Genomic DNA, 18,514 nt, shown 5'->3' with positions numbered 1-18,514 from the left:
TTTCTAAAACAACTTGACTCTGATTTCTGAATCAACCAACTAGACGGTAGGCAGGGATGGTGTATGATTTACCTTTTTTGGAACTGATCTGGAGCAAATCTTAGTAAAATCTTCCCAAGGAAAGTTTGGTCTGGCCTGGATTCAATAACCAGGGGCAGAACAAAGAGAAAGTAAAAGACCCTAGAGCAGGTGTTTGCCAGGATGGAATTTAAAAACAGTTCCTTTATACCGCCTGTTCTTTAGTCCCATCACAAATTAAACTTCTTTAGCACTAGATTGAAAAGCATCTTTAGTCCCTGCCTTGCTTCCTCTTTCCTTTTATTTCCTGTGTTCTTTGTATATGTGTCTTCCTCCCCTGTGACCATCAGATAACAATCATCATTGAAGTCAGGCCTGTGTCTTACCTATCTTTATATCTCCTTTGTTCAACCTGTGTCTCATAGTGCTTTCCTCCTACAAAGTTTTTCTTATTGTTGTTGTTAAATAAAAATAAATACAGTTACTGGCAAATACAAATTCACCCATGTTTCAACAGCTACTGAGAAAATGAGAGTTGGTTAGATTTATAAAATGATTGACTTTTGGTTTTAGTTGAATGAATTGTATACCAGAGCATTTATAGCTGAGGGCCAGTGGTTCACACCCGAGTGGTTCACACTCAGGAGGCTGAGATCTGTGGATTGTGGTTTGAAGGCAGCCGGGGCAGGAAAGTCCATGAGACTCTGATCTCCAATTAACTATTAAAAAGCCAAAAGTGGTGCTGTGGCTCAAGTGGTAGAGTACCAGCCTTTAGCAGAAAAAGCTCCCTGAGCTTTCCCTACAGTACCCAGGCCCTGAGCTCAAGCCCCTTCCCCAAAGCATTTATATATATATATATATATATATATATATATATATATATATATATATTTTTTTTTTTTTTTTTTTTGTTGGTCGTGGGGCTTGAACTCTGGGCCTGGGCGCTGTCCCTCAGCTCTTCAGCTCAAGGCGAGCGCTCTACCACTTGAGCTACAGCGCCACTTCCGGTTTTCTGGTGGTTTATTGGAGATAGGAGTCTCACGGTCTCTCCTGCCCGGGCTGGCTTTGAACCGCGATCCTCAGATCTCAGCCTCCTGAGTAGCTACGATTACAGGCGTGAGCCACCAGCGCCCGGCAAGCATTTATATTTTAAGCACAAATAACAGTTGCTACAAAGGATTCTTTTTTAGTCTTTTTAAGAAGCAATAGTTTTATATGATATATGTAAATTAAGATAATTCTAGAAAGGACCAATGGAAAGAGTTATTTTGGGTTAAGAACTGCCCGAATGACAGTTACCAATACTTTACTGTTTTTATATGTATCCTTATGGCTGCTTTCTAAGGAGCTGAAGGGAAAATGTCCCTATGAATGATGCCATTATATGATACCTTATGACAGATTTTTTTCTTTTGCCATCATCTTTCTTCTTTTAATCTCAACTGATGCTACATCACACATGCGTGCGCGCACACACACACACACCTCTACCTCTGTGCCTTGCTTTTTTCTCTGCCAGTCTTGCCATACTAGCTTGTATGGTTGCCTCTTTCTCTTTAAGGTTTGCATGAGTGTGTGAAAATGAATATGCGGTGGCCTGTTGATTCCTCATCCTCAGACTCTGCAAACCATAAGGCCAGCTCCTTGTTAGGCTAGCCAAGAGAAGACAGTGGGAATGCTCTCTTTTGCCTGCTGTTCCTCTCAGTAGGACCTAAGCAGTGACCTTAGTCCCTATGGCAGCAATCATCCCACAGTGGCAGCTGGCTAATTGAAGGCTCCAGCTTCCCTTTTTGCTGTTTTCCTTTTTTTTTTTTTTTTTTTTTTTGGCATTCCTAAAGGCAGCCTCATTGGGTGCTCTTGCACCAGCTGGACAGTGACCCTTCTCAGAGGTCTGACCAACTCCACAGGCCTCTTCTATGAAGCTCTGTATTCTAGGGACCTGCACATTTTTGCTTTGTGCTCTTTGCCTCAAGGTGTGAGCTGTTTCCTGGAGTTACAATCTCCTTTTTCTTCGTTTGGCTTTTTAAAGTCAATAGCTTATAATAAATTCTCTTTGTTGAAATGCCTAGTTTTTGTTCTTCTAAATAGATACTTGATACTCAAAGGGGGGCCCAGCCTACCTGGCAGCCTGGGTCAGGAACTCGTATGTGGTAGAGCAGCCTGCACTGCCCTTTGGACTTGCTGTAGAGCTTGCTTTTTCTCTGGGTCTCAGATGAGCCATGGTATATTTAACTAGTCCCCTCTAGATAGACAGGTTGTTTCCTACCTTTTGTTATTAGAAACAATGCATTAAATAATCTTAAATGCATATCCTTTTAAAATTTGTATGGGTCTATCTGTAAGGCAAATTTATAGAAGAGGAATTGCTGGGTCAAAAGGATTTTAATTTGTCCTTCGCTAAGGTTCTAATTTAGTCTTTTAGCGGCAATAGACAGAAATGCATTTGTATGAGAAATGGAGAAATCCATACAGGGAAGCTGTTATGATACCCTAATCCCAACCAGAGCACCTCCTAGTGGAAGAGAGGAGCATAGCATGAGTTCTATCACTTGAAGAATGGCTGCCCTACCTAGGCTCCTTGGACTTCACTTAGAACCCACTGGAGATGAGGAAAGCTAAAGCAGAACTGAAAACAAAAGGATAACAAAACCCAAAACAAAACTAAGGTTCTCATTTAAAGGAGGGAACACAACAAAGAGGAGAATGGGGCTTTGTCACCTGCCCCTAGGTGGGACAATTTCGTAGTAGCTGTGCCCACTGGAGACTCAATACCAAGCTATTGTGGGCAGCAGAATGACACGTCCAGATCATGATTATTGGAACTAGTGGTGATGTTGCTGTGCACATTCATGTAGCCATGAGCATGTGTGAGACTCCCACTTGGAGGGTATTGGGTATATTTCCTATAGTAGCAGAGAAGACAAGACCTAGTAAAACAAAGTCTACACAACCTATTTACAAAGAAGCTGTCCCATATTCATTTCCACACTTTTGACCCATAACTGGGGGTAGGTTTTTGTTTGATAATCACAAAGTAAATTTTTCTTTGAGTTCTTGTAGTACATCTTTAGCAAATCTCAGACATGACTGAATTATTTTTACCACCTGCCATTCATTCCCTGCCCAGTAGATCTCTACTACAGTTACTATCATCCTTGTTTAGCAGAAAGACTACATTCTACATGTTTGCTTTTGCTGATCCAACCTCAGCATTGTGTGGTAAAAAAGTGGTGTCTTTCCCACTCTATAAGATCTGGACTATTTATTTTCCTGCAGAGGATTTTTATGTTCCACAGTGTATTTTTCTTTGTGTCATTTTAAATTCACACAACAGAGATGTTGTCATCACCAATTAACATTAATGAAGGGCTCCCTGGATGCTTGGCTGCATAGGGACCAATTTAATATTCTCTTTGTTTCAGTTATCAGGTGGTTCCTTCAAATGAATTTTTAAGTATCTCAGTGATGATGAAGAACAGAGACATCAAATGAGAATAAGGAAGTTGAGCTTTTGCAGAAAATGTTGAAAGGACAGCATCAAGGGTTGGTGTTAATATTTGAACATTTAGAAGAGATACAGTTTTTTCCAGTCAACACATGATTAGAGTGAAAAAAGTTGTTCCTGGAAGAAGTCTGGCAGCTTCTCATCCTCATATCTGCTCTGTGATCCTTCTAGTCTTCAAGGCCAAGTTCAAGTATTTTCTGTGAGCCTATTCTAGTCATCTCTACCCTCCTGGAGGACTCTTGCTTCAAACTCCTGTAGCCCTTTTCATTTACGCTTCTTACTTGGAAATTGAATATATAATGCACTATACCATTATTGAATAAATATATCTGCATATCTTTCCCAAGTTTGAGGGTGGTCTTTTCCCCCCAATTCTGATGATGATGGCAGTAGCCTGTTAAAATCAGATGGAGTTATGTTTTAGAAAAAAGGAGGAAGGGAGAAACAAAGCTCAAAGTTTAGAATATGAGACTCACAAGCGGTTTTAATAAATGCTTCCTAATCAACGTGTGGTATTTTTTTTCCTGGAGGGGTCTCAGCGGTTGATAGGAAGAGTGCTTTTTTTTTTTCTTCGAATGTCAATAAAATGTATGTTAACCTGCCTGTTTTATTTGTTTACTTTTTGTTATATATATATTTTTATAGCCCTTTGGTATGACAATAGTGCAATGTGGCTTTGGGATGTTGATTTTCAGGGATCTGAACATTTTCCTTTCAGAAAAACATTTCGATCTGCTGTACATTCTGGAATGAAGAAAGCGGTTTTTCATGTTTTCTGATGTCAAGGTACTCCATCGCTCCCTCCTTCCCCCCACCCAACCCACCAACAGCGGCTACTCAGACCCATTGTGGCGCCAAGCCACAGTCCAGGATGGTGGGTTCAATTCTAAGACGAAGCTCCCGCGGGGCCACGCCCACCCTGGTTCCGGGAGCCTCATTGGCCAGCCATCCGCCCGCCATCTCTATAGCCCCTGCTGATTTGGCACGGGAGGCGGGGCGGTCCCCTACCCAGTACTGATTGGTTGAATCATAAGGCCGGTCGGGAGCCCTGAGCGCTCCTATTGGTCTTTCGACTCAAAACTGGGCGGGGAAAAGCAGAACGACAGCGCTCAAGGCGTGAGGCGTGGAGTGCGCCGGCGCGTAGTCGGGGACGCCAGGCCGAGGCTTTTGCCTGGGAACCGATTGTTGTCACCCCGCCCCCTTTGGGGCTTTTTATCCCGTTAACTGTCGGAGTGGCGGGGGTCTTCAGCTCCGGGCGACATGCCGGTTCGCTTCAAGGTGAGGCTGGGGTCTGTGAACCCGACGGAGCGCCGAAGGAAGCGGCGGGGCGGCGGGGCGGCGGGTGCGGGCCGTGGGAGCCGCCGCGCTGGTCCGTGCGCGCGCCGCACCCGGGGCCCGCAGAGGCCGCCCATCTCCCCCTCCCCCTCCCCCCCAGTCGGCGACCCCAGCCAGTGTCAGTGCTGGGGAGCGGGGAGTCGTCCCCCGCCACCTGGCTCCTCCGCTCGCCCTCCCTTCACAGTCGCCTGGGCGGGGAGAATCAGATGCGCTTGAGATTGATTTGGGGGCACCCAGCAGTGGATGTGGGAGGAGGGCACTTTGTCACAGGAAGGGTAGGCCCACGGGGACACCTGTGGCCCATACCACAGTTTTGCATATTACCCCTGCCCTTTACATCTTCAAAGTGCACAGGTCTTTTCACGGCTTTGAGAAATGGGCCCTTAGAGTAATAAACATTTTTTTTTTCATAGATGTCTTTTTTTTTTTTAATGTTAGAAGTTCCAAGTAGCTGATAGGGATCAAAAAGGTGAGTGCAGTGTTCCATAGATTCCCAACTCTGATGATGATAATGATGATGATGATGATGATGATGATGATGATGATGATGATGATGATGATGATTTTGTTTTGTTCTGGGGGGGGGGGCTGGGTTTGAACTCAGAGCCTGGGTGTTGTCTCAGCTTTTTCAGTCAAGGCTAGTGCTTTACCACTTGAGCCACAGCTCCACTTCTGACTTTTTGCTAGATAATTGGAAATAAGAGCCGCATGGGCTTTTCCTGCCAAGGCTGGCAGTCTTTGAACTGGGATCCTCAGATCTCAACTTCCTGAGTAGCTAGGATTATAGGGATGAGCCACCACCAGTGCCTGGTCCAACTCTGATTTTTAAGGACTTCTGTTGAGTACAGGAGGGAGAGGTGTCTTTGGTTGACTTTACTAAAACAACGAAGGGACTAGTATAATGCATAATATTGTGTACTGTCTGGGAACTGATGAGGAAGAATCTGTAATGAGGAGGCCTTAAGCTCTCACATTATCCAAGTGAGCTCACACTTTGGAATCTAAGAAAGGATTCCAAATATCAGGGAACTGCCAGTAGAAAGGTAGCTTCTCTGAGCCCCAGATTGGGGCAGATGCAATCTGTCCCAAGTGGTTTTCAGGATTAAAGGATAAAACACCTGAACTGCTTAGCACAGGTCTGGGTAAACATTAGCTATGATTAAGACACTCATCTGTGTTTAGTTACCAGTCTTCGGATCTTTCGACTCTGGAGATTCAGTTATTTTTACTGATGCCTGCTTTAAAACCAATGTGCATTAATAGCACTGTGTTTAGACTGTACTTTGTATTACAGGGGCTGAGTGAATACCAGAGAAACTTCCTGTGGAAAAAGTCATATTTAGCAGAGTCCTATAATCCTTCTTTGGGTCGAAGGTACCCATTGGCTGGACTTAGATCAGATCAAATAGGTAAGTTGAGCAAATGAATAGCCATTAAAATTTGAGTAAGCCTTAGGCTGCATTTACAAAGTGGTTTATTCAAAATCTAGTTGGCCTTGTTGTCCCATTGATTCAGTGTATTTATTGAGCATATAATATAGTTCCAGCTGTTAGGCTTGCAGTCTTGAACCAGATAAAGACTTTTAACTGTAGAAGCAATAAATAAGTTGACAAGGAGATTTTTGGTGTTATATAAAATATTAAGGAAGTGTGATAGAGAACATTCAGTAAAGGGGAGTTTGAGGGAACACACATTTATTTTTGAATTAATATACCTTTGTAATGTGAGTGCCTTTTGTCATGCTATTTCTATACATGCATACAGTATACTTGGAACAAATTTACCACTATCCCTTCCCTGTACCATAATGGAACCCACTTTAGACTGAATGGTCAGAAAAGGCTTTTCTGAACTGATGACACTTGATCTGGCACCTGAAAGTTGAAAGGAGACAGGCTTGGGGAAAGAACACTCAGTCTTGAGGGGTGGAAGCTTAAAAGTAGTTCGCTCCAAGCTTACAATCAGTAATCATGATTTTAAATCAGATCAGTTTTGTTCAGTCATGTTGTTATGCTTCCTCTCCATAGCCCAGGGAATTTAGAGCCCTAGATCAAGATTTCCCAGTGCATAAGAGAAACAGACTACTGTACCTGCTTGTTTAATTTGCTTAATTTTCCATCTCTAGAATATAAGATCTCTGAGATCTTATATTGTCAATACCTAAAAGTCTTTGTTAAACTCATTTTTGAATGAATGAATAAATCTGAGTTTGAAACTACAATAGCTTTATGGCCTTGGTCAAATAGAACTTGTTTTCCTACATGGGACCTAGCAACTAGGCCCACTGCACAGGATCTCTGGGAGGAATGAGATGAGATGTTAATGAAAGGCCTGGTACATATACACAAGTCAGCATGTGGTTCCCTGTTGGTGACATGTTGGTGACTGATAATTGTGTTAGATGTTTGAAGCCAAGAAAAGACAAACCTGGGAAGTTAGTAAAATAAGGCGAGGTTTCAGGATTAAGTTTTGGAAACAGGGAAGAGTGGAGTCAGTGGCTCTTTTGGATTCCTCTGCAGCATCTAGATGTTTACCCTAGGGCCACTTGGGTGTCCCTGCTTCTCACACAGGGACACTTTCAGCTGGGAACACTCCTCTGCAATTATTTAAGAATGCTGAATCTCAACGAACTTTACAACTTTGGTGGGGGGGGGGGAGAGGATTGGGTGGGAGGACGGGGGAGGGGGGGAAGATAGGAAGGGGAAACAAAGGAGGAGGCTACAATGCTTGATAAGAAATGTATTCATTATCTTGCCCATGTAACCCCTCTGTACAGTATTTTCACACACACACAAAAAAGAATGCTGAATCTCTTAAGTGAAGATAGCCCACAAAAACATCTAGAGAACGACACTAGACTATGGATTAACCACATCTTTGGCTCCATAGCGTTGAGAGGACAGTGGTTAAAGGGAGACCATGAGAGCCAAGCCGTTCTGAAAGATACATTTAAAGACAGGAATGATCTAGGGGAGGACTGTCATTGGGAACTGTAGGGAAGAGAAAAGGCTGGAGTGAGAATTCTAAGATGCTCAGAAACAGATGTAGAAACTTAACAAGTTACAACAGCAGTTTTACCTAGGAGTGGCTGTATATTCTCTTAACATAGTGTATTCTTACCCTGGGGATTTGCTGGTGCTCAGAGCCAAAGGACAGAGCACTTGAGAATTTTTCTCTTTTGTTTTGCTCACTGTGTTCAAGCAGTAGTCTAAGGCAGTGATCTTCAATTTTTTTTTTTAATTTCATACTGCCTAAAAGAATTCAGAGCATTGAGGATGACGTAGTTGAATAGTAGAGTGCTTGTCTAACACATACAGGCCACTGAGTTCAGTACCCAGCATGGAGAGTGGGAGAGGTGTCAGAAAATTCTGGTACCCCCTGTCCCCATCATTTAAAAATAGACATTTAATTTTCCTATTTGTTTAAACAATTACACTTTCTGGGATATGAGATATTCTGTAACATACATTTTATAAAAACTGGAATTCCAACTTAGTTTATTCAGTTGATGAAAATGTTCATCATGTAATTGTCAGTCTGTCTTGGCAAACAAACCAGCCAATGTAAGTTTAGTTTTTGTGAGACAAACTGTATCCTTTGATTCAAAGTAAATGTGCATATGCACATTTCATGTTCTAGCACTTGAATTTTAATATAGGTAAAATAGGTGGATAGAAATGATGTGGAACTTCTAGGCTGTCTTTGTTTTCCTGTCAAATTGTTTTCCTCAGGAATTAGGCTTTCTTGAATTGCCTCTGAGATTTTGTAAGATGTTGGGTGGTGCATCATTAGGGGGTGGCTGAGAGGCATATCTGTTGTTTTGCATGGTGGGAGTAGACAGTTATGAAAGGGTTGTGGGAAATGGAATTGCAGATGGCAGAGGCAGCTCTCAACTCAGCATCAAGCGAGGGCGCTTATGGAGTTTATTTATGCCCCTCTCGGTGTACCATAGTCATTTGTACACCAATGAGAAGCCAACTGGTCTGGGGATGGATGTAAGGATGAGAACTTTGAGTTCCATCATTAGAGCATACATAAGAGAGGCTAGGGTTTTACCTCATGCCTGATTTTCTGTCCACTTTTCCTTTCCTTCTGTTCTGGTCTTAATCTTCCTTTATCACTCTGTGACAACCTTCTATTTAAAGAATGGCTCCAAACTAGGGCATTAGCTCAGTGCCTGTCATTGCCGAGCTCCTCTTACCTCAGTGGAGGGTTAAGTGTTTGGATATTTGCTTGCCAGACAGAAATATAGAGAAATTGTATCTTAGCTCTTGTTAAAAGGGTTCATTCATTATAATTCTCAGGAAATCAAGGCAAAAGTAGAACCAAGATCCAGCATAATGACATCTCATTCTTTCTCATCTTGGTCTGCTGTGCATAAGAGAAGCATTGTGACACGTTCCAAATTTTGACAGACCAGGGCCATTGTTTTGTTAAGTAGCACAGGAAAGTAATTAGAAACGGAGGCAACATGTCCTCCTGGCTTGCCCGCCAGTTGCTATTCCAGTGACTTGTATGAAGAGGATAAATGGAACATTGTGACCCAATTTAAATTTTTTTTATTATGGTCAAACTTTGAGCACTTCTTAAAAGCAAAATTAATCTTGAAAACTGCTCAGTTTTCTGTTAGTTTTAAAATCCTACAAATTGTGTGTGTATAACTAAATTTTAAATTTCTTCCATTTATAGGGGTTATTAAAAGTTATCTTTGTAGCTTTGTGCTTTGACAGCTGCTATTTTTGTATATTATGTTTTGTAGGGATCACGAAAGAGCCAAGTTTTATTTCAAAAAGAAGAGTCCCCTACCATGACCCACAGATTTCAAAGTCTCTTGAGTGGAATGGAGCCAACTCAGAGAACCATGCGGTTATATCACCAGAACCCGAAGCCCCAGGATCAACAAACCCACAAGAGGCAGAACAAAAGGAAGTTGTGAACCAGGAAGGAGTTCTCTCATTAGAGGCCACCAGGGTTCCCAAGAGAACCAGATCACATTCTGCAGACTCCAGAGCTGGGGGGGCTTCAGATGTCGTGGAAAAGAATGAAGGTGTAATAACAAGCCGTATCCCAGTGAATAAAACTGTGGAACCGGACAATTCTACTAAGCTTTCTTCAGAAAATGTAGAAAATGGGGTAGGTGTATTCTCTGGTTCTTTTCAAAAGCATATAATTCTTTTATTGGTTTCATCATCATTTCAAGAATACAATTTTCATTTATCTTCCCCCATGGTTCTTTTCTTGTCATCATCTGTGGGATAGTTGATAGGAGGCTGTTGACTTTAGTTTTTATGAGTGATTCTATGAATGTTTTTTTTTTCTGGTTGAATTAGACATACCTTCATTGGGTGGGCAGTCTGCCTCTGGATTTCATTCATCCTAGAGAAGCACAGGAGTCCTAAGGGAGAGATCAAGTTCAGACAGAAGGGGAGTAGGCCACTGCTTCTGGCAGAGGTGCTGAGCTGACTTCTTCCTATTCATTCCCATTTCACTTTCTTATTGTATACCAGCGAGAAAACAAACAGCGTCTCATTTGATAAAAATGCAAAAGGACGGAGAGTGCTGGCTGGCTCTCAAAGGTTTTGCACTCCTGTTCTCTTGTGTCACTGCTGGCTTGTGGCAGATCCCCACAAGCACATAAGCAGGGGCCACGGAGGCAGTGTGGAGATCTCACTGCCTCCCATATTTACGCCTCCAGTCCACTGCACATCTTCCCACTCTCACTTCCTCCACTGACTGGAACTTGAGAGAGGCATATGGGAGTGCCAGAGGAGCTTCCGTGGCTTGTTGAGAAAGTCAGGGGACCCAGGGCAATCAAGGAAGGTGATGTGTGTGTGTGTGGTGGGCAGGGGGTGGAAGAGCCACAGAAACAATGGCTAGACAAGGGCAGGTGCTGTGGGTTTTTAATAATAAATGAATGATGGGTCACAAGACACTGAGGGATGTTATCTTATTCTGGGATGCATAATAGTCACTTGAGAGTTTTAAAGAGTTTTAAAAAAGAGAGAATTTAGAAGTTGAAGTAAGCTTGCTATACAACAATGTGCATATAGTTAGCAATACTGTAAGGTGCACCTAAACTTAAAATTTGTTAGAAAGGTAGATTCATGTTATGTATTTTCTTGATTTGTTTTTAGCCCAATTTGATACAAAAGTTGGAGTAGAAATCTCTAATGGCTTTGAGTGTTTTTTCCCCCCCTAACAGGTAGATAGACTTCTACGTAAGAAAGCTGGGTTGACTGTTTCTCCTTCTCATAATGCCTTGAGAAATTCTGAGTATCAAAGACAGTTTGTTTGGAAAACCTCTAAAGTGACGACTCCAGTGTTTGCAGCCAATCAGGTAGTTTGATGGATGTAATACATTTCTAAGTTCCCTCATCTGACCTAGTAATGTAGATTTACATAGAACTAAGAGCTGAAAGAAATCTGGTACTTCAGTAGGCCTGGAGGTAGGTTCTAGAAAACTGGGAATGAGTCTGTGGCTAAAATCATCCTGTTACCTATGATTTATAGTAGTAATATTATACTGTCCTAGGCTACTGATGATCATTGTGGCCAGATCCATCACATACACTAAATATGAGACAGGGTAATGAAAACTTGGGGAACTGGTAAGTTTCTGCATGCCAAAAAGATTTTTTTATTTATTAAAAAAATCATTAAATGGTTTTATTCTAAAATGTTATGTTTACTTGACTAACATTTTTGCATGTCTTCTGTTTCTTAAGGATAGCATAATTGCTTTAGATATTTACTTGAATAAATATAAAATGTGGAACGTTAACACTAGATATATAAATAGTTCTTGTATCTGATGAACAGTAATAGAAAGGAAAGTTTGTATTTGTAAAACTCAAAAGCTGTACTTATAACCAGCTGTAATGCTAAGTTTCATCATATCCTTGCACAGTTTTAATGCTGAGCTATGATTGGTTCACTACTACTGTCCTCTAGACAGCTCCTAAGCTCTGAATGCTCTTCTGTGTTGTTAGCTATACTTCCTGGTCTAAGTAGGAAATGTCTTAATTTTCAATCTCCCAGGAGCCTGTGGCAACTCAGTCTTGTTTTTCTTGTTTTTTGTATTTTTATAAATAGACACACACACACCTTGTCACACATGTTCACATTTATTTTCTTAGGCAGTTCATCTATTTGTATATTTTAAATAACTCTAAAAACCAAGAGGAATGTGAGATTCAGCAAGACAGAAATGCCAGTCATCTTATACAAAGATAGTAACACCATTGATCCTTCTAAATTGTGGCAGCTTTGTTTACTTGTCACTGAACCCTATATAACATTTTAGTAACATGAAGAAACAATGTGTACTCTTGTTTCTTTTCTTTTCTTTCATTTCTTCTTTTTTTTTTTTTTTTTTTTTACTATTTTTATTAGCAAATATTAGTACAAGTATGTTTCATTGTGATAATCCTATAGGATATGGTCTCTTTTAATCTAGTAAATAGGATCAATACTTTTTTGGGGGGAGTCAGTCATAGACTTGAATTCAGGGCCTAGGTACTGTCTCTGAGCTCTTTTTGCTCAAGGCTAGTACTCTACCACTTTGAGCCACAGTGCCACTTTCAGTTTTCTGGTGGTTAATTGGAGATAAAAGATTTTACAGACTTTCCTGCTCAGGCTGGCTTCGAACTGTGATCTTTAGATCTCAGCCCTCTAAATAGCTAGGACTATAGGCCTGAGCCATTGGTGCCTGGCTTCAGTACTTCTTTTGCTGCCTCATAGATCTGTTCTTGATCATAAGTGTACCTGAAAAATTAGTTAGGATTTGAAAATTGTGATAATTCCACTTTTGTCAAGTGACCTGTCAGCTAGAGCTGAGTCAAATCAAAGCCCTATTGACAAATTTACATGTCAGCAAAAACATTGTACAGAATGTTATTTTTATTGGATCAGAAGTACAATATAAAATCACTAGCAATTTTTGCTAGTGATTTTATTGCCTTCATTAGTGTGGGTTTCAAAGCACTTCTTTTGGAAGCAAATGCTCTTTGTAAGTTCAAAGCATATCCTTTTCAGAGTGTGCTTAAAGAGCTCTGTGACAAGCTGTGACATTGCTTGGTGGGAAACCTGTAATGGAGCAGTTCATCTCTATTTCATCAGACACCTGCCCTTTAAAAGGATGTCTTACACCAACATAGAAAGCATCAGAACAGTATGTTGTGCTAAAAGAGGTATATTATTTGGATAAGATCAGCATTAAGGGTGCTATTCAGCATTATAGAGCAGCAACATTGTATACTTTCCTTGAGCTCCTTCTCTTCCCTATTTTCTTTCCTTGTAATCCATGGCAATATACCACAAAATGGCGCTGTTTTGTGAAATATTAAATAGAAATAGTTTAAAATGAGGAAGCGAAAAATAAGCAAAGAAGAAGAAGAAAATCACAGGTTGAACATATCAGGTGTTCCAAATATTAAAAATTTCCTGTTGCACGAAGAAAGTTCATGTCAAGAGGAAAACTGTAGAGCCAACACTAAGGCTAATGTCTATGTCCATATTATATCCCGACTTTACCTACCCCAGTACCAGAATGAGAGGAGAAGAGCTGGGGTTTATTATTTATGGTTTATTATTATTTTGACTTGAATACTATTTTGATTATAACCATTGTACTTTTAAAATGTATAAAATGTACCTTTAAAATGTAAAAAGTGTAGAAATTTGACCTTTGGAAATTAGATATGTGAAATGAAATTGCAATCATATATAATTTTGCCTTTTTGTATCCTGTAGTTCATTATATATGTATTTCTAACAGCATTGAAGACCTAAGTTCTGTATTATCTAACAAAAACCCTCCAATTTTTATTTTAAGGTTTTCTACAATAAAAGCAAATTTGTTCCACAACTCAAAGGTAACTCAATTGTCCACGAAACTGAATACAAAAGAAATTTTAAAGGTTTGTCTCCAGTGAAAGAATCAAAATTAAATGATTTGAAAGAAAACAGAAATCTTGAAACAGTATCCCCTGAGAAGAAGGTATTCCCTCATTCTTAACCTTTAAACAAAATTCTTATGATTTCAGACTAAACACGTTTTTTTGGTCACTACCCTCTATGATTTTATTTGCTAGTTCATGAATTCATTGTTTGTTAGTTTATTGTTTCTCGGACATTCATTGAGTATTTGTTAGGAGTCGAGCACTGGATAGGTGCTGAGACCATAGGATAACACACACACCAAGGCTAGGGGGAGGCTGATTTGGGAATCATTAAAGATGATTATGAATACTTAGCTATCCCTTAGTGTGGTGCATACTTCAAGTACATATGTAAATCTTCTACATCTGATACCAGATGATTGGCCTTACAGTAATGCAAGCTCTGGGTGTAACAAATGATAGCAATTTAATCCAAGTTAGACACACATACATGTATTACATGTGCATCAAGACAAAGCTTTAATAAGAAAAATATAACTGGTATAGTTCAAATCATTTACCCCAGTATATACAGCTAATTAATATCTGTGTAAAATTATGTCCTTATTAAGTTGGAGTATTAGTCTAAAATTATTGTAAATTATAGAAGGTGAAGTATAAATAGTGTTTTTGAATTTCCTCTGATGTTCATACATCATACATTATGTTTTCTAGAAGTACAGATTATATGGCTAAAAGTAAGATCACATACACATACACAAGATTTTTAGAATTTTGACATTCTTGGGAGACAAAGCATTTAATCAGTAAATAGCAACTTAATCAGAACTATATGAAATACGCCAAATGTAATTTTAAGAATAACAAGGGCACATCTACAAATGATGTTCAATATGTGGTAACATTTTGTTCTGATGTATTTTTTAAATCTTTCTAGTAAAGGACTTAAAAATCTTTATTGTTAAAAAATGAAGCTGAATCCTATACTAACCAGATACACTGGTTTCACAGCTTAGTTGTTGATTTACTGTGATTTCTCTTATCTTTTAGTTTGCTTCTAAAACAATATCCAAGCATACCGTTATAATATCTTAGTTTTTCTCTTTAATGTATAACATTTTAAGCACAAAAACTTAAATCATTTCCATTTTAGAGTAATAAAATGGATGATCCTGTAACATTAGAAGCAGAGATGGCATCAAAAGACTCCAACAAGCCTAAAAAGACTGCCACTCCCTGGAGGCATCAAAGGCTTGGGTATGTGTTCACCTGAAACAGCATAGTGTTAGGTAGTAGATATACTGAAATCTTACTCTTTCTTAATTCTCTGTTAGGAAGGTGAATTCTGAATACAGAGCAAAATTTCTTAGCCCGGCTCAGTATTTATATAAAGCTGGTACTTGGACCCGTGTGAAGGAAAACATGCCAAGTCAGGTAAGTCTGAGTTTTCACATTTTTTTCAGCCTGTAAAGCAATGTTAACTTCATAGTGAGTTTCATTCACAACTTAGAGATAATGTCATACAGTAATAGCATCAAGAGTATCAGGAACTAATCTGCATTATATTCTTTATCAACATGCTTACTGTTTTTATACCATTGGGCTCCTTAGAGATTACTATTTTTTATTAGAGTATTTAAGTAAAGAGCACTTCTGTTTTACAATCAAACATCTAATTATTTTAATAAGCTAAATTTATAGAACTCTAGCATGTTAGATTTGATTCTCCTACAACATCGAAGCCTCCCAAGTCTTACCTAAAGATTAATTTTCAAGATAAAATTTGTGTGCTCAAAGGTAGCAGAAGCAGAGTAAGAGACAAAGCTGCAGCTGTCCCAGATTTTATCTGGGCCTACCTTTATCTGTTAACCCTAGTGAATTCAAGTTGAAAATTTGAGCATCAAAGGCTCATGATAAAAAGAATTGTATAAGCTGAACTCTTGAGCAGTTTCCTTGTATGTCAGATCTTGGCAAGAGGTCTGTGTCTGGGGAGTCTGATGGGGTCAGGGGAAAATCTTGGGACACAGACAGAACAGAATTTATTCACTGAGGGCCTGGATGGCCAGAAAATAAGAGCATTTCACTAGGTCTGGGTCATGAGAAGGTCTTGTTTTGGAAAGATTCTCTTAGTCTCTGGGACTTACTTAAATGAAAATGAGTTGGGGGGCTAGGAAGGTGGCTCAGTGGTAGAGTGCTTGCCTTGCATGCATGAGGCCCTGGGTTCAATTCCTCAGAACCACATAAGTAGAAAAAGTCGGAGTGACGCTGTGGCTCAAGTAGTAGAGCACTTGCCTTGAGCTGAAGAGTGGAGGGACAGTGCCCAGGCCCAGAGTTCTGTCCCCATGACCAGCCAAAAAAAAAAATGAGTTTGTAGTTAGGCCTCAATTCTAAGCATTTAATGGGCAGAGAGGGCTAATATGATTGAAAGGTGAAATTTATCTTGCCCTGATAATGAGGTGTCTGTGATACTCCGTCATTTCCATACTACAGACGAAATGAAGATGCATAGTCAGACTTTTCACATGCATTTTGACCTCCTTGACTTTATCATGAGAATATAGATTCACTCTGGATCATGTTAGTTTTCTTTTCTTTTTCCTTTTTAAAATTTTATCGTAAAGGTGATGTACAGAAGGTATACAGTTAGATAAATAAGGTAATGAGTACATTTCTTTTTGAATAGTGTTACCTCCTTTCTCATGTTAGTTTTCTTAAGCCAGACATGACTTGAAATATTGTACTCATTGAATCATCGTACTCATTTGTACTCATTGTACATTCACTGGTGGTTGTATCATCAGTCACAAGTACTTGTGTGATTGGCTTTGTCATATGGTTGTATAGTTTTTGTCTCCATAATAGGACCCCTTGTACTGCTGCATTGTAAAGTACTTACTGAAAGTTGTTTTTAATAATAGTCTGCTGACTATTTTATTTCAATGATTAAATCCATATCTGTATTAAATTTCCTTTTTTGCTTAATATTATTCTAATGGGTCTTCACCCATTGGAACAGGATAGACAAGACTGTCAAGTCCTACATTTGAGAGACAATGTGTAATATGTAAGGATTAAGTATAAGGTGACTTCTCAGTTTGATTTTTTTTGCACATAAATTTTAAACGACTTAGTTGAACTTTTAAAATGATTTCCCCCACTTTTTTATTTGCATCAATTAGTTATGCAAAGCACATCAATATATGTATGCCATGTATTTTGATCAGACTCACCTCCATCACTCTGCCCTCCTTAGTTGAATTCTTAACTTGGGAAAAGTAATGCAGTAATCAAAGGAAAAGTAACTTTTTACTTAAACTCCTACTTATAGTTAATATATAATATGAGGGCATTATTTGACCCAGAAGTGTCTGGGCTGGATTGTTCCTATATAGAAGGATAGGAATAAGTGGGAGTTGATTTTGAATCCACACTATTGATTTTTTTTCTAAGATGTCACTTTGAAAGATGTCAGCCTCCTTAATTCTCATCTTTAGTTTAGGATAATAGAAGCATAAAAGCTTGCATTTGTAAAAACATGGCATCAGCACTGAGTTATTTATAGAGATTTCTGATAGTTATTTCAATTATTGTTAGCAAATAGAACTACTGAATAAACTAAAGTCTTACAGAATTTCTGCTTAGTATTACATTGTCTTTTCTAAATGTAGTTTCAAATGGGATCCCTATTCATGTAGAGAAGCCATTTGTCCATTCTCTTACTGGTCAAAGAATGTGGTACTCACAAGTGAAGAGAAGGCAACCTCTTCTGCTCTTTCCCTTTCTTCCCTACCCATATGATAGTACTAATTAGACCCCCTTTGTACTCTCTCTTTTGCTTATTATGCTGTGCACTAAATATTGGCATAATAATCTAAGTACAAATTGGCTCTTCCTCTTAGATTATAAGCTTCTGCTCATCTCTAGTTGCCAGCTATCTAAATCAAGCCTTTGCTTAGTCCACACTCAGGACAGGTAATGGAATCAATGCTTAAGTGCATTTTCCCTCATCTTAGAGTTCTCACAGGTTAATGCAGCAGGATGTTGAGAACATAGAGGAGGAAGTGAGGGGGAGGTGTGTGGGCTTTACACAGTGGTTGAGTGGCATGGAACATTTTTGGGCACTCACTAGAAATACAGGGTGGAGAATGTAAAGCATATTATATCAAAGTTTTCTGTGCATTCACAGTGCTTGGGGTAGCTATTCAACAAGTTTAACCCATGTGTTTCGCATCTACCCGTTAAATGCAGGAACCACTAGTAATTTTCTGTGAAATACAGGAGTGGATAGAAATGACCCTAGCTAAATTTTTGGCAGTTAAAAAAACCTCAGTATTTCAAATTATTCTTTAGGGATTTTGCTTTTCAGGTTTGGCTTGTTAAAATAGTATTGATGATTGCATGGTTCTTATGCATATGTAGGTGCTCTTTTGCTTTGACTTTTTTGCCCTAGAGGTGTAACATTTTCAATCCATATCTATTATCTTGTTGCTGAGGATATGTTACTTTTTTAATTAAAAACCTATAGCAATACCATACTGATATCTTAAATGTTTGGTTTACCTTTATAGAAAAAAACATTTTTTATAAAGATTTTAATCAGAATTTTAAAAGTTTCCACCTAATTTTTTTTAACACTGAAGAATTGTATTTAGAGAAACCAACAGGTGGCAGTATGATACATAAAATAAGGGTTTCAGATGAGTATAAAGGCTCCTTTTCATAGGAAAATACATTGTTTGCACATTGGGGAATTCAT

General features: G+C 39.2%; 1 protein-coding gene across 7 annotated transcripts in view; it reads left to right on the top strand.

The window, feature by feature from the left end:
- The window catches only part of Mdm1 (Mdm1 nuclear protein), a 132,464-nt gene that overhangs the window by 99,743 nt on the left and 14,207 nt on the right, over nt 1–18,514 (top strand). For 3 of the 7 annotated variants that reach the window (XM_069988342.1, XM_069988334.1, XM_069988317.1), the window contains exons 1-7: nt 4,704–4,801; nt 6,153–6,267; nt 9,618–9,995; nt 11,065–11,195; nt 13,692–13,856; nt 14,912–15,015; nt 15,093–15,192. In XM_069988342.1, the coding sequence (XP_069844443.1) occupies nt 4,784–4,801; nt 6,153–6,267; nt 9,618–9,995; nt 11,065–11,195; nt 13,692–13,856; nt 14,912–15,015; nt 15,093–15,192 (1,011 nt within the window). In that variant the 5' untranslated portion in view covers nt 4,704–4,783. Of the gene's footprint in view, nt 1–4,241; nt 4,310–4,648; nt 4,802–6,152; nt 6,268–9,617; nt 9,996–11,064; nt 11,196–13,691; nt 13,857–14,911; nt 15,016–15,092; nt 15,193–18,514 lie in introns of those variants that run through there. The other 4 variants (XM_069988354.1, XM_069988346.1, XM_069988324.1 and 1 more) reach the window with 3 other exon arrangements.

The sequence above is a fragment of the Dipodomys merriami genome, unplaced genomic scaffold (assembly GCF_024711535.1).
Source record: "Dipodomys merriami isolate MVZ:Mamm:240054 unplaced genomic scaffold, mDipMer1.0.p SCAF_10, whole genome shotgun sequence".
Classification (NCBI taxonomy): Eukaryota; Metazoa; Chordata; class Mammalia; order Rodentia; family Heteromyidae; genus Dipodomys; species Dipodomys merriami.
This window is presented reverse-complemented; position numbering and strand designations above follow the sequence as displayed.